Here is a 26,330-nt window from a genome sequence, read left to right on the forward strand (position 1 = left end):
TGTTATGTTTACAGCAGGCAGGGTTAACCCTAGAGGGACCTGGCACCCAGACCACTTCATTAAGCTGAAGTGGTCTGGGTGCCTATAGTGCTCCTTTAATTCTTACAACAGATATGCCATGTTTACATTTTTTGGTAAAAGATAATACTCTGTTCTTTTTAATGACAAAAAATAAATAATATATATATATCTCACCCAATCAATGCTATTCCTGATGGAAAGCATTAAATTGGCTGAGATAATCAATTCGGATTATGTCAGCCAGAATGGCAGATCGGGGTCGAGGCCAGCGCAGTCCCGCACAGTGCTGGAAATAAGATACGTTTTCTTAACTTTTAAGGGGGGCAAGCCACCTAAATGGTTGTAACACTATATGATCAGGAATACACGTTTCTTTAAGAAAAAGCTAGACTGTTTCTCCCCTCAATAAGCATTAAAAATATGTAATATACTACTGTCCTGTAAAGTTTTAAAAGAAGATCTGCATGTGCACTCCTTTGTTTCCAAATACTTTTCTAGTACTTTGCTTCATAATTGCTCCTTATAAATAACCTCCACTAACAACAATTAAGATCTACATTTAAAACAGCTTCACCCCTTAAAGGGATTCAGTGTTTGTTGCAGTTGAATTAGCAGCAACAGTTTAACCGTTCCTACCTCACTTATTGATCCACATTTTATCAATGTCAAAATGGAAAATGGTGGAGTAGTCCCTGCTGCAAATCAAATTATAATCATTTTTAAACAAGAAAGAGCAAGATCAACAGCCAAACAGTGACATTTCAGTGAACCCCACTTTAACTGCAAGAGGACCCAAGAACTGTCATAAGAATTCAAAGCACTGAAAAAATTATTTAATTCAGCTAAATAAGAGACTAATATTTTCCAGTAAAATGCACATGCAATAAATATGGGGGGAGCAGCAAGCAACCTTTTCTTATTGACAATGATCTTTTTCAAAGTGTCAACTGAAATGTGACAGGAGAGATATTTATACATTATCAGCACTGTACACGTTTTAAAAAGACAAAAAGGGGTGGGGGGAGACCAAGTTGTACTTAACATAATGTACTTATTATGTTGTATACTATTCTTAACAATAAGAAATATTCACAAATATAAACATGACTTGGGATTTTAACTACATATAAGTATGCAATTTCAATGTGGGCAACGTATAAACATTTATCAGACTGCATCAACTAGATATCCCTGGAGTTGCAGAATTGTTGCCCATGGATGGGCATGGTGACTGAAGGTTTCCATAAGTGTATCTCTTTTTTTCCTCTTTAAACAAGGCTGCAGGCTCTCTCTTCAGCTGTCCAAGAATATGTCACTGTCACTCACTAACCTTTAGCTCTGGGGCTGTGTAGTCATGGGGACAAAAAGCCTTTTATGGAGAGACAGGGCACCAAGACAAGACACTCCTTTCCTCCTCCCCTTGACTAAGTAAGACAGGAATCCAGGAGTGGGTATCGTGGACTGGCTCTGCAAGTGCCAAATATGGGAAGGCACATGGGCAACACCGCTTGAGTTGCAAAGCATTCCTAAACTAGGAAAGGGGATTGTAAAGTGGAGGAGGAGGAGGAGGAAGAGAGAGGTTTGCAATGAATATATAAACCCTCAGCACACGGAGCCAAGAGTTGTAGCAGCCTACAGCACTTGCCCTTAAGCCGAAAGCGTTGTGCTTCTGCAAACAAATCAACATGTGTGACGACGAGGAGACCACCGCTCTGGTCTGTGACAATGGCTCTGGTCTAGTGAAGGCAGGGTTTGCAGGAGATGATGCTCCAAGAGCTGTGTTCCCCTCCATCGTAGGTCGCCCTCGTCATCAGGGTGTCATGGTTGGCATGGGGCAGAAAGATTCATACGTAGGAGATGAAGCCCAGAGCAAGAGGGGTATCCTCACACTGAAGTACCCAATTGAACATGGCATCATCACCAACTGGGATGACATGGAAAAGATCTGGCATCATACCTTCTACAATGAGCTGCGTGTGGCACCTGAAGAGCACCCCACCTTGCTCACAGAGGCCCCACTAAATCCAAAAGCCAACAGGGAAAAGATGACACAAATCATGTTTGAGACCTTTAACGTCCCTGCAATGTATGTTGCCATCCAGGCTGTGCTCTCCCTCTATGCCTCAGGTCGTACAACTGGTATTGTACTGGATTCTGGGGATGGTGTCACTCACAATGTCCCCATTTATGAAGGTTATGCCTTACCTCATGCCATTATGCGTCTGGATCTTGCAGGTAGAGACCTAACAGACTATCTCATGAAGATCTTGACAGAGCGTGGCTACTCTTTTGTCACAACAGCTGAGAGGGAAATTGTGCGTGACATCAAAGAGAAGTTGTGCTATGTTGCTCTGGACTTTGAGAATGAAATGGCAACTGCTGCTTCCTCCTCATCCCTGGAAAAGAGCTATGAGCTGCCAGACGGACAAGTCATCACCATTGGTAATGAGCGCTTCCGCTGCCCTGAGACCCTATTCCAGCCTTCCTTCATCGGCATGGAGTCTGCTGGCATTCATGAAACCACCTATAACAGCATCATGAAGTGTGACATTGACATTCGCAAAGATCTCTACGCTAACAACGTTCTCTCTGGTGGTACCACCATGTACCCAGGTATTGCAGACAGAATGCAGAAGGAAATCACTGCTCTGGCACCAAGTACCATGAAGATCAAGATCATCGCCCCACCTGAACGCAAATACTCTGTCTGGATTGGAGGCTCCATTCTGGCTTCTCTCTCCACTTTCCAACAGATGTGGATCACCAAGCAGGAATATGATGAGGCTGGGCCTTCCATTGTTCACCGCAAATGCTTTTAAATCGGAGGTTGTTTTGTGCAACATTCTCTATGTGCATGGCTATTCATGCAGGCAGAGAAATCACGCATGAAACAGACTGACTTCTAACAGAGACCTAAAAGGCAAGTGATGTCACAGGGCAAATTCAACCTCTTTCATCTCAATTGTTAGGCTCTATGTACTTGCAAATTCTCATTGAAAGTTCATTGAATAAGTGAAAATGTAACAGGATAACAGAATATATAAATGTGTGTATTCAAGCAAACGTTTGCACATGTATAGAGTACTTGCTGAAGAGACTCATGACTCCAACACAAGACTAATTTTATGTATGGGGTTTGCGTTACTTGTTAAAGGACATGTTCGAGAACATTTTTAAAATAATGGGCTTAAATGAAAGCAGTCACTTACCGCTAACAAACTACAAATCTCATCATCCTTAATCAGCTTGAGGAAGATAACATTTGTGCGCCCAAGATTGCCTCCTACATTAGGGATTAATGTATTTTAACATCAACAAATTAAAAATGCCGACATCAACAAACTGTACATTATTTCTTTGTTTACTATTTAAATTACTTAATCTGACCCACAAATTGTTTTGTCTGCATCTGTTAGGGGTAGGTGCACCAAAATTTGTCAGACATGCTTGTATTAACAATTCAGATGATTATATATCACAATGAAAGATAGTAATGATAACATGAAAGTCAAGAATACTGCACTTGGGACAGGGGAGAGAACACTATGGGACAGGGGAGGGGGGAGAACATTATGGGACAGGGGAGGGGGGGGGGGAGAACACTATGGGACAGAGGAGGGGGGGGGAGAACACTATGGGACAGAGGAGGGGGGGGAGAACACTATGGGACAGAGGAAGGAGGGGGAGAACACTATGGGACAGGGGAAGGGGGGGAGAACACTATGGGACGGGGGAAGGGGAGGGGAGAACACTATGGGACAGGGGAGCGGGGGGGGGGAGAACACTATGGGACGGGGGGGGAGAACACTATGGGACAGGGGAGGGGGGGAAAGAACACTATGGGACAGGGGAGGGGGGAGAAAAGAGCACTATGGGACATGTGAGGGGGGGGGGAGAAAAGAGCACTATGTGATAGGGGGAAAAAAGACTTTAAAAAAATCATTTGGGTAAAAAAGTCATTTTTGGTTTTCAGCCAAGGGCATCCTGAATTTTCAGTTTCAGTTTAGAATTTTCATTTTGGTGCATCCCTAGTATCTGTAAATGCAGACATGGCTATATCCTCAATCCTGTTCATATAATTTAAGCAGTTACCTATTTTCAAATAGGTGACTTAAGTAATATTTATAAAATATGTCACAAGAATGGTTACAAGTACCCACACTGAACAAAAGTTTGGGGACAGATCGTTTCACAGACACACTTGTATGGAACACGAATTTTCAGTAGGTTTGAAACATTTCATTAGTAGCAGATAAAACTGTGGAGACACAAACTGCTGCTAATGTTAAACGTATTTGATTAGGATATAAAGAGATTTTATATGTTGCCTCACAGTTGGCAAAAAAATATTGCTGCTCAATGAAAAGGAAAACAACAATAAATGGTTTTGCAATCAAATTTTTGAATATGGGGTTTTACAAAACTCACTGGATGTGTGTGTGGTACGTATCAATGCATATATGTGCCCAATTTACAAGACACAGAGATTGTAATTGTATGATGAGCTAATGCAGCATTTTAATCAAATTTCAGATTAAATAATTTGCATATAGTTCTCTGGGTTTGGTTATCAGTGTGTAGCTTAGACAAGTTCTATAAAGCAAAAAAGAGCAATACCAAAACAAATGTACTTGTTAAATAAATTAGTATAAAAGGTACACTGTAAAGGATCTTGGCGAATAAGTCAAACCTACTTCAATGTTTCTTAAAAAGGGAAATAGAATAAACCTCAAAGCATACATGCATCACACAACATAAAATAAGGCATAGGCAAAAAAAACTTTTTTTATTTTATTTATGAAATCTGTTTTTAAACATGGGTCTTAAAAATGGATATAAAAAAAAAAAATACAAGTCGGGAATCAGGTCTTTCATACACTCTTTGTTTCTGCTCTCACGCTTTGGAATTTATTAAGTATACAAGTATGGAAGGCCATAATTGAAGGTGGTTAAATGTAACATAGAATCCACAGATGATATTTGATACATAGAATTACCCTCCAGTTGACATGGTAAGTCTCTAAAACAACTAGGAAATGCAAATACATATTACACCAGCATCACATACCGCCCTGTCAAATAGTCAGAGAGGAACAAATGTTTTAGATGGAGAGAATGGGGGTCTGACCAAGAAAACACAAGTGACTTTGGGACCCATTAATGGTTATTTATTCAATAGCATTAGTCAATCTATTTTGCTATTCCACAAAATAATGGCAGTAAATGAATACTGGTATTATAGCAGAGTACTCGGAACTTTGAAATCTGCTCCTAATAACAACAGGTTTTGGGTGGTGGAAAACTGTGGTAACAAATAGTGCTACCTTTATAAAATACAAGGATAATTATAAAAACAAGCTGTTTCTGCACGAGCATAAACAAGAACGACCAGGCTTAATGGGTTATTCAGCTCTTCATGTCAGATTCTATATCAAAATGCCATTCCTAAAACCTATTCTACATTTTAATTTTTTACTATTTATAAAACAAAAACAAAAAAAAAAACAACAATCAGTAAAATAAGCTTGGAAACAATTAAGAAGCACCTACATGTGTTGACACACAATGCAAAAATGTAAGGAGGCTGTGTGAGTCAGCTGGGGATAGGGCTGCGTAAACTAAGTCATTGACTTACTAAACAGCAGAAAACGGAGTAGAGAGACTGCAGAGATGTGAACTGTGTGTCCTCTTCTTGTTTTACTATGGTTAAAAAATGATTATACAGTCTTCGAACTAAAGTTGACATGTTTGTAATTAGATATATCAGACAAAATGTAAAGCACTGTATTTAAAAAAATAAATAAATAAAAATAAATAAATAAAAATACACCCCTCAACATCGGGCACAGACTTTTGATGTTTTTCAATCCAACAGAATTTAATTTTAAAATGAAAAAAAAAAAGTGCATAGCATAAAAATTACAAATTGTTAAAATAAGAAAAAAATATAATTTCTAAGACATTTAGATTAAATATAATGTTCCATAATTATAGATCAACAAATAGTTGCAACAGGAAATAAGTACCAAAGGGTCAACTTTTCAGTTTATATGTACACAAAACATCTAAGAAACATAAGAAGGATGTATAGAGTATGAAATACATATATGTAAAGAAGATCATCATCTTGAGAGCAGGTGAAAAGTAACTTAAAGAATTCAACACACAATAGAACATCTTCACCACGGATTCCACTTCAGATAGTTCATGCAAATCTACTGCACGGTTTGTGCAAGTAAATGGTTGGATTTTTTTTGCCTTTTATTTTTTTTGCTGCCACATCAAATCTGTCATAGCTGCTGTCGTAAACACTTCCCCATCATTTGAGCTTGCTGTATTCCCCTAGGAGAAAAAACATCTACAAGCTCCAGACTCCTGCCCTGTTCTACCTCAAGCACTGCCGAAGACTGCCACGCACAATGCATCCTGATCTGTGTCTGTGGAAATCCAGATTTATTTCCTACTTTAGTTTTATTCACATTACAGTAAAAGAAAGAGACAGCTCATCTGAAAGCTTACAATCCTTCATGTCAGCTCAAGAGATACCTGAATGATCAAATATTCATTTAAAAGGAGTTTACCAGGACACAGAATGAATAATAAGACTGGCAATGTAATATACAGAGCTTGCAATCTAAAACAATCTTCATAAAAGGAAGCTCTGCCTTAAACGTTATAACAAGCTGACGAGTCAAATCTTGATTATTCCTTTCCTGCCAGGAATAGGACCAGCAGCTCCAGCAGAGAAAGGAATTCACAATACTAGCAAGGAGTACACACAGTAATATGAATGGGTCCTTTAATCAGTCCCTTTGTGTGTAATGGAATCATTAACTGCATAATGCTGAGTTTTGATATATTCATATGACCTTCTCTGGGGCACCTTGGGAATGGTTAGTGAGCCATCCCGGGATGTAGCATCTCAAAGAACAGTTGTGATGTAGATACATTCATCATACGAGAGGTGCATGCAAAGTATTATCAGTACATGTAGGACTGCAAGTGATTGAAGACGTGTGTGTACCTTCTTTGGCTCAGAAAAGTAGGTGGAAAAGTACTACAGAAGATATTGAAACAGACCCCTCCTAATTGAAAACACCCTTTAATCTGTGTCATGAGCATCTGACAATATAAAACGAATCCTTTTGCTTCATCAGACACATCTATCATAATCACAAGGGAAATGTGTGATCTATATCAGGCACTCGCTAAACATTTTGTGTCTAACACTGAACAATGATTCTACAACAGGAATCAGAATAGTGTTGTCTAACTATTTGATTCACAGCACAGACACCACAAATATGAATATTTCATAAATACTATATGACAAAATGGAGGGGGCTGTAAAAGTTAATGTATTATTAAAGACTGGCTGGGGAAAGAGGAATGTCATGAGTGCCTCCACTAAGAACAGGTGCCTTATAAAAGATTCACACTACTGGAATGACTTTATGGAAGGGTTTTAATTATACATGAAGGGCTGCATAAAAGTGACAGGGAAACTCACTACTGCATGCCAGCATGTGCAAACACAAGAAAATGATATAAATACACTATTTTCTAACTTAATTGTGTAAAGACAGTGAATTAGGGGGTTTGCCAATGAAGAACATCCCCATAATAGCCATTTACTTCCTTTACTATGTCTCAAGCAAATGGGTTTCTTTTTCTCACTGAAACCTGAACCAAATCACAAGACTACAGGTTCAGCATATATTAAGGTATTTTAGGATCATATGATTATTTTTAGATTACGCCTGACTCCTCCCTTATTTATTTTAGATCTATTGAATCTAAATTTATTGGGATCATCCGTTATGATATGGTCTCTTTGGGGAACTATGACGCATGACAGGGAATCGCCACACTGCGCCAATTTAACCCTTCTCATAGAGAGGCACAAAATGCAATGCTTCTAAAGAGAAGCATAGACAGAGCTTCCATTTCATCATCTTTCTAAGATAAAACAAATGTAAAGCACTTCAAAAAACAAAGGTCTTAAGGAGGAAGTGACTTCAGTTAGTATCAGCTTGATAGTCAATAGAGGAGTGTTCTCTGACAAATATAAACACTGCCATTTCTAAGAATTGTCAAGGTTTTGCATTGCCAAAAAATGTAATTAAGATTTATTGCACCTAAACGGCAACATTATGATATAGTGGTTTTGGTGCTTACAGTGTATCTTTAACGTTGGTGATCAAGGGAACATCAGATATGTTCATATTGCATTTAATACAATGGAAAAACATTAGCCAATATCCCAATTTAATAGTGAATTGCATAAAAAGTCAAACTTGATATATTCACAAAAATACATCCTAAATGAAAAGGTTTACAGACTAACTTACATAAAATCATAGCTTGAGATCAAACACAAAAATAATTATAGTTATGTGTGTGGAAAATCATCATATCCACAAATATATATATATATTTTATATCACTGCTGTGCCTTTAACCACCTCAAAAGTGCCATAAATACAATTACTTCAATGCTGTAGTATGTGAATACAGTCCTTGAAGTTTTTCTTTTGGGAGTTTCAGCATTTAAAATAATGACAATTAAAGAAATACTCTGTACACCCCCACCAGTTCATGACAATTTAATGTTTATGGTGCCTAGAGTTTCCTGGCAAAACTGAAGTGTCCAATACTTCACAGCAAAAAACATCTGCATTTGCTCAAATAGCACTGACAGAGCATGAGCTGATGTTTTAAGCCAGGGATATGCTACCTTCAACACTCCAGAAGCTGTGGAGTACATCTCCCCTGATGCTTTGCCAGCATTATAGCTGCAAGAGCATTATGGGGCATGTTGACCACAGCATATGAAGAGCTGAAGGTTGCCCAAACTTATTATTGGCCACCCATTGCAAGTAATGCTTCAAAAAACATTTCTCCATATGAGTAATCAGTAATAAGCTACTTCACTTTTTACAAATTCACGTAGGAAGCATTTTATCAAGCAGCACTAAGTGAATACATTTTGCCATTATTTTTTTGCACTTTGTAGTTTTTTTTCTTTTCTATAACTAAACTAGATTAAAATGATAATTTATGTTTTCTTTCACTTTTTTTTTTTTTACATTTTATGCATAAACAATATTGTCACCATTCATAGAATATCAGAAGAAAGCTCTATCTATCCATTAAAAAAATAAAATGAAAGCACATAAATGACCTCTCTACTACATTGTAACATTGTTATGGTGCGAAGAGGCCCCAGGCGTGATCTTATCTTAAAGGGTTAAAGCATTACCTAACAATTTAACTCAAAAGTCTGCAATATGGAAACCCACTGCTCTACCCAGTCATTTTCTCTGAATGTCTGAGGTTTAATTGAGGAAGCCTCAGATGGGCACTGCTGATGCTCTCAGTTTATAACTAGCTCCTAGTTCAGAAAAGTGAGTGAAAAAGATACATCTAACACAGAAAACAGCTGACACTCAGCCTATCAGCAGCACCTGGACTTCCTTATTGAAACTTTGGACATTTAGAAAAAGTGAATTAGTGGAGAGATTGAGTGCCTTCTTCAAGACTTTGGGGTTACATTGTTCATTAAGGTTTCACCTCTTTGAGTTAGGATAGTGCTCTGACCATTTTAATGGAAAAGCATAAAAGTGCAGTGGAACAACAAATAACATAAGTGCCTCAGAATCACAGTAACGCTTCAATCACTAAAGGGTTAAATATTTACCAATTGCACAACAATCTAGTTTAGTTAGGCACAAAATGCATTGGAGAAGGAGAAGCACAAGCATTTGGTGAGATTTATCAAAGTGTTGCAATCTGAAAAGTGGGCAAAGCCCATGAAACGAGCAGGTAAATTCCATTTGCTATTACTCCACTTTTTAGATAACACTTTGATAACCCTCCCTATTGTTTACCCTTCTATTCCTTTCCTATGTTTTCTCTAAGTTGACAGACATATATTTATCTTAATTACTGATATTCGTTAAGTAATATGAATGTGTTTAGCAGAGTGGGAATTTCCAGGGAACCTCTAATAAGCTTCAGCCAAGGGTGAACAATCTTGGCAGTGACCAGCAGGACTGTCATAGTGGAAAATCAGACCACTATCTCAATAGAAGACATTCCAAGACATATGCAGCAGTGCCAGAAGTCAGGAGACACCACAGTAATCTCCTGCCAGCAAAATTAACATTGTAACTTAATAAAAATCGCCACTTTGCCACTGGACATTGAAATATTCAAAATCTATTTTGGCTCAAAAGACATCACTGAAAAACCCAAGTGTGCATATGCATCTAACCCAAGTGTGATGCATATGATGGGTAGGATACTCTGCATTTGCAGTAAACAGTTGATGTTCAAACTTCACTCACATACAGGTGATGCTCGAAAAATTTGAATATTGTGCAAAAGTTCATTTATTTCAGTAATGCAACGTAAAAGGGGAAACTAATACATGAGATAGACGCATTACTTGCAAAGCAAGAAAGTTCAAGCCGTAATTTGTCATAAATGCGATGGTTATGACTTACAGCTCATGAAAACCCCAAATCCACAATCTCAGTAAATCAGAATATTGGGAAAAGGTGCAATATTCTAGGCTCACAGTGTCCCACTCTAATCAGCTAAGTAAGCCATAACACCTGCAAAGGGTTTCTAAGTGCGATGATTATGGCTTACAGCTCATGAAAACCCCAAATCCACAATCTCTGTAAATTAGAATATTACATGCAATCAATAAAACAAGGAGTGTACATAGAACAATATCGGACCTCTGAAAAGCATAAGCATGCATATGGACTCAGTACTTGGTCTGGGCCACTTTTGCAGCAATTACTGCCTCAATGCAGCATGGCATGGAAGCCATCAGCCTGTGGCACTGCTGAGGTGTTATGGAAGACCAGGATGCTTCAGTAGCGGCCTTCAGCTTTTCTGCATTGTTCGGTCTCATGTCTCATCTTGGCAATGCCCCATATTCTCTATGGGGTTCAGGTCAGGCGAGTTTGCTGGCCAATCACGCACAGTAATCCCACGGTCATTGAACCAGGCTTTGGTGCTTTTGGCAGTGTGTGCAGGTGCCAAGTCCTGTTGGAAAATGAAGTCAGCATCCCCATAAAGCTAGTCTGCGGAAGGAAGCATGAAGTGCTCCAAAATCTCCTGGTAGACGGCTGCGTTGACCCTGGACTTAATAAAGCACAGTGGACCAACACCAGCAGATGACATGGCTCCCCAAATCAACACAGACTGTGGAAACTTCACACTGGACTTCAAGCATCTTGTAGTGTGTGCCTCTCCATTCTTCCTCCAGACTCTGGGTCCATGGTTTCCAAATGAGATGCAAAAGTTGCTCTCATCAGAAAAGAGGACTTTGGACCACTGAGCAACAGACCAGGTCTGTTTTTCTTTAGCCCAGGTAAGACGCTCCTGACGTTGTTTGTTGTTCAGGAGCGGCTTGACAAGAGGAACACGACATCTGAAGCCCATGTCCAGGATCAATCTGTGTGTGGTGGTTCTTGATGCACTGACTCCAGCCTCAGTCCACTCCTTGTGAAAGTCCCCAACACTTTTGAATGGACTTTTCCTGACCATCCTCTCCAGGCTTCAGTCATCCCTGCTGCTTGTGCACCTTTTTCTTCCACACTTTTCCCTTCCACATAACTTTCTATTAATGTGCTTTGATACAGCACTTTGGGAACATCCAACTCCCTTCGCAATTACCTTTTGAGGCTTTCCCTCCTTATGGAGGGTGTCAATGATAGTTTTCTGCACAACTGCCAGGTCAGCAGTCTTCCCCATGATTGTGATTCCTATTGAACCAGACTGAGAGACCATTTAAAGGCTCAGAAAAACTTTGCAGGTGTTATGGCTTACTTAGCTGATTAGAGTGGGACACTGAGCCTAGAACAGTGTTTCCCAACCCAGTCCTCAAGGCACACCTACCAGTCCAGGATTTAAGGATTACCCAGTTTTGTCTAAGGTGTTTTTAGAAAAAAAAAAAAAAGAAAAAACACCTTAGACAAAACTGGGTAATCCTTAAATCCTGGACTGGTAGGTGTGCCTTGAGGACTGGGTTGGGAAACACTGGCCTAGAATATTGCACCTTTTCCCAATATTCTGTGGATTTTGGGTTTTCATGAGCTGTAAGCCATAATCATCGCATTTATGACAAATCACGGCTTGAACTTTCTTGCTTTGCATGTAATGCGTCTCTCTCATATATTAGTTTCCCCTTTTACGTTGCATTACTGAAATAAATGAACTTTTGCACGATATTCAAATTTTTCAAGTATCACCTGCGTTAGAGAGTGCATTAAAACTTGCATTAAAAATAAATACATTTTTAAAAAAACAACATGTGCATGGGCAGTCTGTCTACCCCTACCCAGACAGCATCAATTGAATATGATGATCACGTTTAAAGCAATGTTGTATGTACAGCATATATGTATTCACAGTAAACGATTATGTTTTATGTATATGCTCTAACCAAGTACTAATGCACACCTGAAGGTCTGTAACTGGCTTACGTGCATATGCGCTATACTCCAACCTCCAGGCTCAGACCCTCATTACGGGCGCAAATAGAACTCCCTTCCCCTTAGATAATGGGACACGACAAGGTTGCCCACTTTCCCCCCTGTTTGCGCTTACCCTAGAACCACTACTAACAGTCATCTGGTCAGACCCGCACAGACAGGTGGTGAGAATAATGGGCCAACAATTCAAAGTCTCCGCATACGCAGACGATGTCCTGCTGACCCTTGGGGACCCATTGACATCCCTGACACACCTAACTACACTCTTGCAATTATATGGAACATTGTCTGGATATAAAGTCAACCTCACAAAATCCACTGCTTTTGCCCTTTCATCTCTCGGCTCAGGACATAGCACTTATACACACGACACACCACCTACAGATCTCCCAGAAGGAGTTCACCTATCTAGGTATGCACCTAACTGCAGACCCAAAACGCCTGTATCATCGCAACTACCCTCACTAGGGAACTGGAACAATGGATGGACAAGCTGATCTCATGGCTGGGACGCATTCATGCTGTTAAAATGAATATACACCCAAGAATGCTCTTCCTATTTCAGGCACTACCGGTGGGGGTCACCAAGGGAGACCTAGCAGGAACAAAGAGGGCAATTGACACATTCATTTTGCAAAATAAATGCCCCATATTGGCATGTAGCCTACTATATAGACCTCAGGCGTGGGGGGGACTGGGCCTACCGATCTTACATCTGTATTATCTGTTGGCACAACTGATACAATTTATCCACTGGCAATCACCACCAGACAAAAGACGATGGGTGGACATTGAGTCCCTGATGACAGGTTTAGATCTCCCCCAATTCTATATATGGATCCCCAAGACCCAGAGACACATCTTGAAAACCTCTTGCCCCACGATACTTAACACAATACAACTCTGGAACAAATTTAGGTAAAAATACTCCCTGGGAGAACTCCCCTCCCCGCTTACGCCAGTACTGCGAAATAGAGCATTCCCGGCAGGTAAGACCACTTTTGAACACTTAGGTTTCACAGAAACATCACAGACCAAATTAATTACCCTGCTATATGAACGCCTCAGTGCCGAGTCCAAAGACTGGGGACCTCTGCGCTACACAAAGCAATGGGAAGCCGATCTTTAGGAGACCCTGGAGGGGGTGGAATGGCAGAGCATCTGGGAGGCATGCACACAAGTATCAATGTGCGTGGCTCTCCAGGAACAGTCCTACAAGACACTGTTTCGGTGGTATACCACCCCGACGAAACAGCACCATATAAAACTAGTCCCCACAGATGCCTGCTGGCGTCAGTGTGGCAACAAGGGAACCTGCATCCACATGTGGTGGTCCTGTCCGGTGACCGCGACCTTCTGGCAAAAGGTGATAGAAATGGGATCTCACATTATGCAACGCAGATTGGAGTTAGACCCCTGGGCATGTCTACTCTCAAGGCCGACTGAGGGCCTAACCAGGCATGAACAAAAACTCTTGAATAAGATATCTAGCGGCCCAAAGGGCCTTTTTTCACAGAAGTGGTCCTATTTAGAGGCCCCTACACTCACACTAGTCACTAATAAAATCAGGTACAACTACCTCATGGACAAGTTAACCGTCCAAGTGTGGAATACTACCACAACGTTCAGCAAAGTTTGGGATCTATGGGAGCAATTCGACACTGGCTGAGACCCCACCTTGGACACTACAAAAGGTAACATAATACGAGATGGGGGAAGGCCAGGGAGTGGGCACCACACTTTTGGTCTGGGTAATGCAGCAATTCTCTTTTCTTTATTTCACATACTGTACTATATAAACCTTGACAAAAGTGCAATGGGCCCCTAGTAGAGGGAGCAGCACCTCATATTATAGGGATTTCCAGCCAAATCAATTGGGGGGTCCTTCTGATCCTATTGTCTGAGAGCATAGGGAAGAAGAGGGTACGACCCACCACCTAAATGGACAGCTACCGGTTATCACTTAATTTCACTTTTGTCTATCTCCAACACCAATTTTTCTTCTCCTATTTCCTACTCTACTGGAAATATAAAATGAGGCAGTAGACAGAGTACACCAATGACGTTCAGCGACAGACCCTCATTGCCTGCGTGCGATCCATAATACACTACTAAGTACAAAAGGATCATTTTTACTGTAGTCTCATGTGATGCACTGTTATGCGAAACATGTTGTTCAATGCCATTGTCTTGTGCCTTCTGTGTTCACTGAATCTGATATCTACCTCATCTACTTGCCTTTATTGAAAATAAAGATTAAAATAAAATAAAAAATTACATGTGATGGCTTAACTAACAAGGAAGTGATGTTGCTTATCCTAAGGAGAGGCATGATTTTATCAGGTAATCACTACTTTTGTTAAATTGTTTGCAATCGTTGACTGGAGGAACTTCATTCATAACCACTAAAATATATATTTAAAAACCACTAAGATACATTGTAGGGACTGCGTTGTCTGTGCTGTTCCTCCTATAGTTTTTTTGTGTTTTCCGTTGGGTGGGGGGTGTCAAACTTTGCTTAATGAATAGGAGTTACATGTTTTTATTAATGTTGAACTTGGTTTGCTTAATAAACTGTAGTTTTTGTGATGTTAAGATGTTACAATGTCGGTTCAAGATTAAATTGAGATCTGATTAACAAACTCCTCATCATTTGGTTTCAACTTGATAACTTTTAAAAATCAATTTTTCATCATTGGATTGTCTAGTAAGCAAAATGTTCCAATACAAGATGTGTGTTGTTGCCGTTTACTTTTGAAAATAAAGGTAAAATTACGTGTTAATCTTTGCTCAATTATTCCATCTCAATCTGGAAGTGTCATTTTCACATTCTGCATTCAACACTTTGGAAGGCAATGGTAGCCTGTGAGTAATTGGCTAACATTCCGCAATGCTCACAGCCTATCTTTGACATCGAAGATTGAATAGTCTGCGCAGATAATGCAGGAATTAATTTTCCAGATTATCTGAGTGGCTGTAAGGTGTATATTCTTTGGACAACTGGGAGAGTGACATTTATTTTCTAAACCACTGTAAAACAGAAGAAACATAGCACGCATAATCAAAACAAGCTGAAGTTGTTATGGTGCCCCCTTTAAATAAAGAGCAACTAAGTATGTTGTAAATTTTTAAATAAAGTGTGCCATGTTTTCCTTTAGCAAACATTGCTAAGGGTAGCCTACCCAACTTTGCTGACTGTACCCCAGTACTCCAGATTTTAAAGTACAGTCAGCCCAGACCGCGCATGTCTAATCAGTGCTTCTATTTTAACAGAGTTCCAGGAGCTCCCTGCTAATTAAATGTCATTTACAAGTGCATGCAGTTTCATAAGAACATTTGAGTAAACCCTACATGCAGTCATTGAGTACTATTAAATTAGGCAATAGTAACATCCCCAGGACGTATTTGGAAACCAGAGTAATTTGAATGTACCTTTCCTGGTTAAATACTTTGTTATTATTATTATTATTTCACACAGCATGTATAAATACAAATATGAATGCAAGCAGTAGTAACTTACTTAAAAGTTCGTGGTGTATGACATCAGCAAGGTTGGGCTCATCACCCCACCAAAAGACCCAAAGCTCTTTACGATCCGGCTTGACCTCACGTCTCCATACACAGAGCAGGTTGGCCTGCAAGCAGCGGATGAAGCTCAGCAGAATGGGGTCATCCTGGGCTGGTGCAGAGATGATTGGGCTGCAGTCTCCATGGCCCTGAAAGTTGTAGCGACGCCATTTGATGCCAGTCAGTTCAGCCTAAGTAAAGAATGAGAAATGGAACAAAAATGTTAGCAAAAACAGCTACACAAAACATGAATTGACACTTGTAGCAATCTGACCATTTGCAATTATTGCCATCAGTGTCAAATCCCAGTAACTTGTTTCTTGGGGGAATACAATACATATAATTGTGACAGTAAGAATCAGATACATTGATGAAAAGTTTAATTAGAAAACCTGACAAGTTATAATCTTAAGGAACAGTCTTTCAAGTAAGCAAAAGCAGTAAAACAAACAAGCAAGAACAGTACAGGGAATTAAACACTTCATTATGGCCAACAAAAGTAGCATTCCTAGTTTTATATTGCTTGGATAGTTGATATAAAGATTATCAACAGATGTTTTCTGAAGTTATCCAGCATTGCCTGCTCTCCATTTTTAAAGTCTGGTAGAAATATGGTTTTATTATAATGTAAAGGGAAACTATGCTATGCTGCCAGTAAAAGAAAAATATCATTACCTTCCAAAAGATATATAAACAGACTATAAACAGTTGTTCAAACAACAATTCAAGAGTTTTAAGAACAGATTTAGGATAATATGCTATGTTAATTATGCAAACCACAGCCCATTTCCTGTTTTCCCACCATTGAATGCATGCCATAGTTAAAAACTGAGCAATAAGAAGCAGGAACGAAGTTGTCCTCTTTATATGAGACCAGACACAATGTGTGAACCCATCTAAGAATAACACTGTCTTAGCTGCCTGGCTCTATTAAAATGTTACAATGTTTTACTTTATACAGATTACAGTAAAAGTTTACTTACATTGCTATCTAGGCTATTATTTCCTCTCAAATAGGACACAGTGTTAGAGTTTAGCAAATAATAAAAATAAAGCAAATTCAATACACAAATTGCTACCAAAATTATAGGTAAAAAGTTATTTCACTATTATTTTTTTTTTTTTATCCTTTCAAATTGTTGTCACCATGCTTTGTGCACAGTGGTAAATATGAAAACCTGTAGGACTGGACCTGCTCAAAGCGCCAAAATGTCTTCAAATAAAGTGTTGGTATCTTATGATCACACAAACTAGCATGTAACCACACACAAGGAACAGCAGAATGCTCCCTCATGCCACAATGATTTTCAGGTGAGCCTATCTTATTTAATCTATATAAATCACACATATCTATGCCTACCAATAACTGATTTTGACATTCACATGATTTATAGATGACAGGTTAATTTAAAGGGATCATTCAGACCCCTAAAGCACTTTAGCTTGCTGAAAATCTTTGTGTGTGAAGAGTGTGTCCTCTTTTTTCCCATTTTGGAAATAGTGCAAAATTCAATAAAAATTGGAACTTTTATGAATTAACCTGTTTACACCCCTTAGTGTTTCAAGCAGATAACAGGTCCTGTTACTTCTCGGTTTGGTTAGCTTATTTGAAGGCAAATCAAGAGGTAGCAATTGTCCAGAGGCCAAGCCTTGCAAAGACATCTCATTTAGTTGCATTGGGAAGTCTGTGATTGAACAGACTCAGAAAGTCACTGAAAGTCTGGACAGGGTTAGAATGGAAGGGTTTGCAAAGGCAGCAGACAAGAGATCTGCAGTTTTTGCAAGATGTTTCATATGTAACTCCTATGGAAAAATGCATTATAATTTGCATGCAAGTTATCATTTAATTTATATTTACTAAACAGTGATTTTTAGTTTGTATTTGGACAGTGGAGTGTCCCTTTAAGCATTTCTTCCACACAAAAAATAATTTACAACATTTATTTTTGTAAAAGTCAATGGATTTCATAGACTTGGGATTTTTTTCCACAAGCTTGTAACAGCAAATATCTTAAAGGACCACTCTAGGCACCCAGACCACTTCGGCTTAATGAAGTGGTCTGGGTGCCAGGTCCAGCTAGGGTTAACCCAATTTGTTATAAACATAGTTTCAGAGAAACTGCTACGTTTATAAATTGGTTAAGCCTCTAGTGGCTGTCTCATTGACAGCCGCTAGAGGCGCTTGCGTGATTCTCACTGTGAAAATCACAGTGAGAGCACGCAAGCGTCCATAGGAGAGGAGGAGGAGGAGAGCTCCCCGCCCAGCGCTGGAAAAAGGTAAGTTTTACCCCTTTTCCCCTTTCCAGAGCCGGGCGGGAGGGGGACCCTGAGGGTGGGGGCACCCTCAGGGCACTCTAGTGCCAGGAAAACGAGTATGTTTTCCTGGCACTACAGTGGTCCTTTAACAGCTGTTTTAACATACCCTGGAAGTCAAGGGTAAGTTTTCTATATATTGTGGCACCATTGTGATTAAAGGGAAACTCCAGTGCCAGGAAAACCATCCGTTTTCCTGGCACTGAAGGGTCCCTCTCCCTCCCACCCACCAATCCCCGGTTACTGAAGGGGTGAAAACCCATTCAGTCACTTACCTGAGGCAGCGGCGATGTCCCTCGCCGCTGTCTCCTCCTCCGCGACGCTCCTCCCTGTTCTTCCGCCGGCCGGTGGGCGAGACTGATCCCGCCCACCGGCCGAGGAGACCTAATGCGCATGCGCGCCAATGCCGCGCATGCGCATTAAGTCTCCCCATAGGAAAGCATTGGAAACAAATTTCAATGCTTTCCTATGGGGATTTGAGCGATGCTGGAGGTCCTCACACAGCGTGAGGACGTCCAGCGACGCTCTAGCACAGGTTTCCTGTGCTATAGAGCAGGAAGTTCCCACTAGTGGCCGTCTAATAGACAGCCACTAGAGGTGGAGTTAACCCTGCAAGGTAATTATTGCAGTTTATAAAAAAACTGCAATAATTACACTTGCAGGGTTAGGAGTAGTGGGAGTTGGCACCCAGACCACTCCAATGAGCAGAAGTGGTCTGGGTGCCTGGAGTGTCCCTTTAAGACTGAACAGAAACTGTTGCTCACTGAAAAGTGAATTAAAACGTGTAAACTAAAGCAGGTGAGCTGGAAAACCAGCAGTATAGAAACGTAGACCACCCCGCATATCGGCTCTCACACTACAATTTAGATTACATGAGGGTGGTTTGGGAATATCAGACATCCACAAATACTATGCGGCCACTATATTGGCACAGATAGGAGGTCTTCGTGGCAAAACTGATTATCCCCTTTAGTACACACTAGAGAACTCCGTGCTCATCCCACACACTATCCTTACCCTATTGTGGATACCGGCCCAGCTACAGCCCAACAAGATACAGCCATTAGCTACCACGTCATTACCAATACATATGTGGAGTAAGTGGGCTAAAGCGCTGTTGGCTCAGAAAAACCCACTGTGGTATGCCTCGCTACAATGCCTGCAATACCACACCAAGGACCTGATGCTCCAACCATGGATCACTGCAGATATCTGGAGAGTCTGGATTACAAACATTCCCATGCCTACAGGAGGAGACGTTTGCACTCTCCAACAGGGAGCTCTTTACGTACCTGAGAATCAAACATATGGTACAGGAGATCACAGGCCCCACACCAGACCCGTCCCTGATGGAGAATTTTGAACGCTTATGTGTGGGTGGGACACTTAACAGGAAGCCCTTGTCGGCCTGCTACAGAGTCATTCAGGATGCTCAGAGACCCATGAAGTTCTCGTATATGTTGAATTGGGAAAAGGAGGTCGGTCAGGTATTCACCAACTATCAACGGGTGCAGGCACCAACACAAACAAAAGCAGCTACTAGAAGCATAGACCACCTAGAGGTGACATATAAAGTTTGAATACAAGGCTCTCATGTATATATACCAATTCGGCCCTGGCGTGTTGGAGATGCGGGGACAAGACAGATTTAATTAGCCATATGTTCTGGTCTTGCAAAACACTTCATCCCTTTTGGTCACAAATCAAGGAGGTGATATTCACTATGACAGGGCACGACCTGTCTCTCCAAATTGTTTCCTACATACTACACATCTCCCCGAAGGTATACAACACAGGAGTTAGGTCGGCAATAATCCACGTTCTAATAGCCGCAAAGAACTTCATAGCTTCCTTATGGAAAACAAAGGAGCCCCCGCCACTAACCATGGTACTAGAATAACTCAACAAGACCAGAGTGTGTGTATGAAAAAATGTCCCACTCACTAACACTAGCCAGACAAAACATGGGGAAAATGGTACAAATATGGGGATAAAGAGAGCGGTAAGGTAGACGGAGTGCAAGACTCTCCAATAGGAACCTAGACAACTATGCGAGGCCTACCCGGGGTTGATGAAGTGAGGGGTAACACCCAGATGGGCTGATGGGGAGACCAGACAAATATCTGTCGAGTACAGTATGGAGCCCGATTCAATAGAGCAACAGAGCACTGCCAACTATCTTCCTGGAGTTCCAGGTTTATTTTTTTTCAGTAAGGTTCCAATTATTTCCTGTTAAGTTACTTTCAATATAATGACAAGCTGATGTCAGAGTTCACAACATAGGTCAACGCACAGAACAAGACCCGGCATGAGGCCTTTGGTAATGATGTAAGACCACTGGATTGAGAGGTCATGCACAATGTGCTATTGAATAAAAACGTATAAATCACTGTATTGACACATGTAAGGCCGCCCAATAATGTCTACAATAAGTCAGCTATGGTATGACCAAACCCACTTCTTGTACCCTATCCATGGCAAATGTTGACAAAATATGTTTATGCGAAACGGTTATTGTTGGACCCACTGGATATCTGTAATGCTTAATGAAAAAGAGAAAAAAATTGATTTCATGAAAAGAAAATATGCATTTGACTGTGAGAAAATTAAACAGGAGCTATAAAATAGACACACATTGGATTGGTATAGTTAGAAGCTGCAAAACATGTGTTCTTGCAAGTCTGCCTGCTACTCATTCCTAGCATGGGTATGGTTAACTTCACTGGGAGACATGGCACCTATGTTAAAAGTGCCAGTTTCTTCTTACGAAATGCTAAAATTGATGCAAAGATCATTAGAATATTAGATAATATATAAATTAATATTTGTAGATTAATTTTAGCAACCCTGGATAGTAATTCTTTCTACGTATGATCTTTACATACCTATATATGGCTTCGCTCTCCATTGTTTTATGTCAATGCTGGCTTTGCTGCACTTTTGAGCAATGTGAGTAATTGCATCTTGCACTTACATTTGCACCTTTTTTCCCCTCCCTCTCTGCAACAGAACACCTTCCTGGTTTGACCTAACCTGCAACTACAGCAATGGAGTCTTAAATCTTTGTCACGCAGAGGCTGCTTATTGAATTGCTAGGCAGAAGACACTGACACCACATAAATAATGCTGTGCAGTTGCTAGAAGCGTCTGTGTGAATCATGTCACATCCCTTTTCCAACTAATTGAAGCCTTCTTGCAGCACGGACTACTATTCACTAATACTAATCATACAGACAAAGAAGAAAACGCCACTTACCAGTTGTAAAACACTAATGCCATTTACAACATACAGACATAATTAAATTGTGTGTTAATTGGCAAACTGAACTCAACAAATAATGTCCAACAGAATTCCCTGAAAATGTATGTGTGTGTGTGTGTGTATATATATATATATATATATATATATATATATATATATATATATATATATATATATATATATATATATATATATATATATATATATATATATATATACATATATATATATACATATACATATACACACACACACACACATATACATATATATATATACATACTTTTTGCTAAAATAGTAAAGTGACATTATCTGGGTATATTACCCAGACAGAATATATTATGTACAAGAAAGGAAGCTAAACTGTTGGGTTTATTTCTATTTATTTATTTATTTATTTTTTTACACGTAAGATGCATTTGACTAATTTCTGACCAAATCTCATTGCTCAACACATACATACACACTCATTGCTATACACATACATACACACACACACACACACACACAATATATCCATTACATTCTACGTTAAAATGGACAGATGAAACTGTAAACAATGGATGTTGTCTGTATCAAATTCTTTGCTATCAGAATCCTCTAAATCAAAGCACTAAATTGACAGACTGTGGTGATTGACATGCATATGCTACATCTAATTCACCAAACATCATGCAGCGAGGAGACTGCCCTAGTGCTAAAAGATATGTTTAATTGCAATTTTATAGGACGTGGTTTGGTTTAAATGTTTGTGTGTGTGTTTTTTTTTGTTTTTTTTTAAAGTGGGTAGTATTACAAAGCCGTAAAGGAACACTATTTTTTTTAATGGATTACTAAAAGGTTTACTGTTTGTTAAATTAGTGTTGGAGTGCAATCTATAAAAAAAAAAAAAAAAGAAGAATAAAATCATATAAAAATGGCCCACCTTATGTGATTAACCTGTCTGCCAAATTTTCTTACTCTACAGGAAAGTAGACCAGCGGGAAACTATACACGCAATATGCAATACAGAATTAAACATATCTGCTGTTTGTTCAACAATAGTTGAACAAAATGCATATTCTTGCTTGTGACATCTTTTAAGCACAACCAAAATTGTGAAATGGTATAGAATGAAAGCAGAAGCTGGAAAGGCCTAAGGGATGTAAGGAAAAAGGAAAAAGTGGTTTGCAAGAATGCAGTTTTTCAGCTTGCCTTGGGCTAGAAATGCTCACACTTCAGTCACTGAGCTTTATCACCTTGCTTAACATAAATATATTTATATGCTACATGCAAAGCAAGTGTATATAGTGGATTTATGTCATCATTCCATAAAAAAAAATATATATATATATATATATATACATACACACACACTGTAATCAAAATGATTCAACACTCATTGAAAATCAAGTTTATTGGCAAAATTTACAGACTTTCAGCTGTTTGCAATGAATAAATCAAACAAAAGCAATTGACATGGGGGGGGCGGAGTTAACGGCTGAACTGACAAGACGCATGGCACACGAGCTCAGACATCGCTATTCTAATAAAACCACAAAACTCACCAAAAAAGCCTCCACAAACCGGGGAAATACCTACGGTGGACACAGTAAGCAATGGGGAAACACTCCCGAAAACACAGAGGGCCAACCACGGGACATACCCAAGATATCGGGCAACTCCTGTCCCAGGCACGCAGGGCCAAAATGGCGGACGCCTACCAAGACATGGGGATGGAGTCACTCTCGGCCTCAGAAGACTAATACCTAGGCGACATGCCGACCCAGATACCCCAAAGGAGGCAACAGACTGCACCCCCAGAACAACAACTAGCCACTAAGGTCGACCTGTCAGGCATGGTGACAGACCTCAAGGACTTTTTCACGGCGTTAGTAGCAGGCCTCAAATCAGAGTTGAATATGCTTACGGGCCGCATACAAGCCACGGAAGACAGGGTCCAAGACCTGAAGAACCAACAAGACGCTACAGCCACTCAAACGCTGGAGCTGGCAGCCATGTGCACACAGCTGAATGCTCGAATGGGGCAGCTGGAAGACACATTAAGGCAGAGAAACCTCAAGGCAGAGAAACCTCAAGGCGAGAGGGATCCCAGACACCATAACGGCAGAGGAACTGCCTCACCTTATTAAGAAATGTGGAAAAAGGGTATAATAGGTGCTCACTCCAATATATAGTGGAAAATGGGCTGCAGGTACCTAATACAAGGATTCCCAACCTTGTTACAGAAGGATACAAAAAAAGAAGGAAAGGAACCGCGCTCCAAATAGTGATTAATATATAAAATATACGTACATAGAAACACTAGACAATTCTTGTTTTTCCTCAGAAATAAAAACAAAGAAAATACATCATAGTGTAGTATATTGAAACAGAAAATTGATGGAGTGAATTGAGGTAATTTACACTCACATTTGGTAGAGCTTCCCAGGAGCTCTACCGTCTTGTAGCTTGGACGGAATTATCCCCGTCTAAGGATCTGTATCTCAGCCGGTGCTTCCAAATTTTCAATAGTGGTAGTATTTGTAAAAGAAATGGAAAGAAAACGCCAATGGTATAGTATATACTGATAAAATGTATAAAAGTACAAATGGAAGGTATAGTACTCACATTTCCTAGAGCAGAAACTTGCTCTAGTATAATCAGCTTGGGTGGTACAATCACCACCGATGGATATGATGACCAGGAAGTAAAAATGTGAAATGGATAATATAGCTTTAAAAAGTAATATTTAATAATTAATAACAAGTATATAAAATAAAAATAGCTATAAATAGTGGGACTCTGTGAATGTGTGTTCAGAGCAGGCTATGCTAGCTGACACTATGATTATTAGTTGAATAATAATAGCAGAATTAATAAACACAGTAGGATTTATAGACATGTTACTTAGAGTTCTATAATATGTTTGGCATACACACTGCGCATAGTATGTCTAGGTTAGCTTATAGGAGTGATTGACTATGCTGCCCAAATGCATATTACTGAACATGGTAGACTGTTGCATAACAGATGGAAAGCTTAAGCATAGATTAAGTTTACTAGAGATAGTACAGTAATAGGGTTAATTATATACATGCTTAAACAGGGTTCTTTGCTAGTCTTATCGAGCTATACTCTACAGTTTCAACTAGTAGCCTAAGCAGTGGGGCACAAGAAAAGTATACAGTGCATATCGGGCATTATAGGCATTTTAACGGTATTCATGGGGATCAAGACTATGCAGTTTACAAGAGAAAATGGTAAGGCAACCAATGTTAAAAAGAAAAGCGACCGACAATGCTTGTAGGCCGCATACGGTGCTCGGGTGAGTATCACTTTAAAGGTAGCTCACTTTAAAGACATAACTCCTTCCAGGAACAGAAATTTTACAACTTTTCAACTATAGAATATGCAGAAGTAATGAAATTCTAAGAAATAGGAGAAAGAGCAGTGACATGAAGTGTCATTTTACACCTTCACATAAAGGCTTTAAGAAGATGCTGATTGGCGCAGCGTGGCGTTTCCCAATGCTTTTCTATGGATTGGCTGAGATCAATACTGATGATCGCAGCCATGGAGGTGGAGCCATATGCTGTAAGACCAGCATGGTGTAGGAGAAAAAGTGAATAAAACCTTTTTACTGAGATCTAAGGGGGCTGGAAAGCTAAATAAATAGTTTAAAGGGACACTATAGTCACCCAGACCACTTCCGCTCTGTTTTGAACTTCAACTCCCATAATTGTGTGACTGATTATGTAATTATATATGCTACAGTCCTATGGTCTTTTGTTGGAAGTACATATCTCCAATACATTTCAAGTTCAGCAGCAGGTGCATCTCATGATCCACTGGCTGCTTCTTTTTGGTGTTTTGATAGAGGCAACGTTAATTTGAATACTATTTGTGCAAGTGAGTAGAAACCACCAGGAGTGCTGAGTGTGTGAATGCAGAATAATTGTTTACTTTTTAATATGGATGCTGTATGTATCTCAAACACTTGCCATATCTAGTGATCTATCTACAAATTGTATTTGTAATTTTATAAAATCCAAACATTTTACAGAGCAACTTCTGAGTGAAACAAGAGCAAAGACTTAGTCAACCTAATCTACAACATATAAGGCACAAACTATATGGGACAATGTGTACTTATTTGTAGTGAGCCGCCAATTCCCTGAGTTCTTGCGATTTCTAGAAGATCCATGACATAACCTGAATAATTGAATTACGTTACTTTTAACAACACAGCTAGACAAGTCACTGTGTCACATTTTATCAGTATTTATCAGTGAGAAGTCAAACTGAACTTCCAAGTCAAGGTAGCTGAACTGGAAACATTCTCTAAGTCAGCTATGCTTCCAGTTTGACTACTTTGGCCTCAAATTTGAAATTCACTTTAGATTCTTAGTTTAGAGAGTGACCCTGTATGTTTCACACATCTGCATTGATGCATAAAAATAAAAAAAAAAGACATGCACAATGAGAAAAAGAAAAAAAAGCTCACATCTAAATGTAACTGGCTTGTGACACCTGTACATGTTTGGAGTTGAAATGGACCTCCTAGACAATCTTAGCCCTCTTGTTTAATTAATAAATTAATGAAAAGGCTTGTAGTATCCCACAAATCACTAGATATGGCAGGTGTTTATGAGATACATACAGCATCCATATTA

General features: G+C 39.6%; 2 protein-coding genes across 3 annotated transcripts in view; one reads left to right on the forward strand and one right to left on the reverse strand.

The window, feature by feature from the left end:
• Positions 1-26,330, reverse strand: part of MED13L (mediator complex subunit 13L) — a 155,661-nt gene that overhangs the window by 102,964 nt on the left and 26,367 nt on the right. For both annotated transcript variants that reach the window (XM_063454733.1, XM_063454732.1), the window contains exon 2: positions 16,054-16,291. In XM_063454733.1, the coding sequence (XP_063310803.1) occupies positions 16,054-16,291 (238 nt within the window). The remainder of the gene's footprint in view (positions 1-16,053; positions 16,292-26,330) is intronic.
• LOC134611125 (actin, alpha cardiac muscle 2) lies at positions 1,621-3,407 on the forward strand. Its single transcript, XM_063454709.1, has one exon. It carries the CDS (start codon positions 1,707-1,709, stop codon positions 2,838-2,840), a length of 1,134 nt encoding a protein of 377 aa, XP_063310779.1. The 5' UTR covers positions 1,621-1,706; the 3' UTR covers positions 2,841-3,407.

This window comes from Pelobates fuscus, chromosome 5, assembly GCF_036172605.1.
Source record: "Pelobates fuscus isolate aPelFus1 chromosome 5, aPelFus1.pri, whole genome shotgun sequence".
NCBI classification, from domain to species: domain Eukaryota; kingdom Metazoa; phylum Chordata; class Amphibia; order Anura; family Pelobatidae; genus Pelobates; species Pelobates fuscus.

Coding starts and splice junctions, on each gene's coding strand:
- LOC134611125 (XM_063454709.1), top strand. CDS start 1,707: ATGTGTGACGACGAGGAGACCACCGCTCTGGTCTGTGACAATGGCTCT.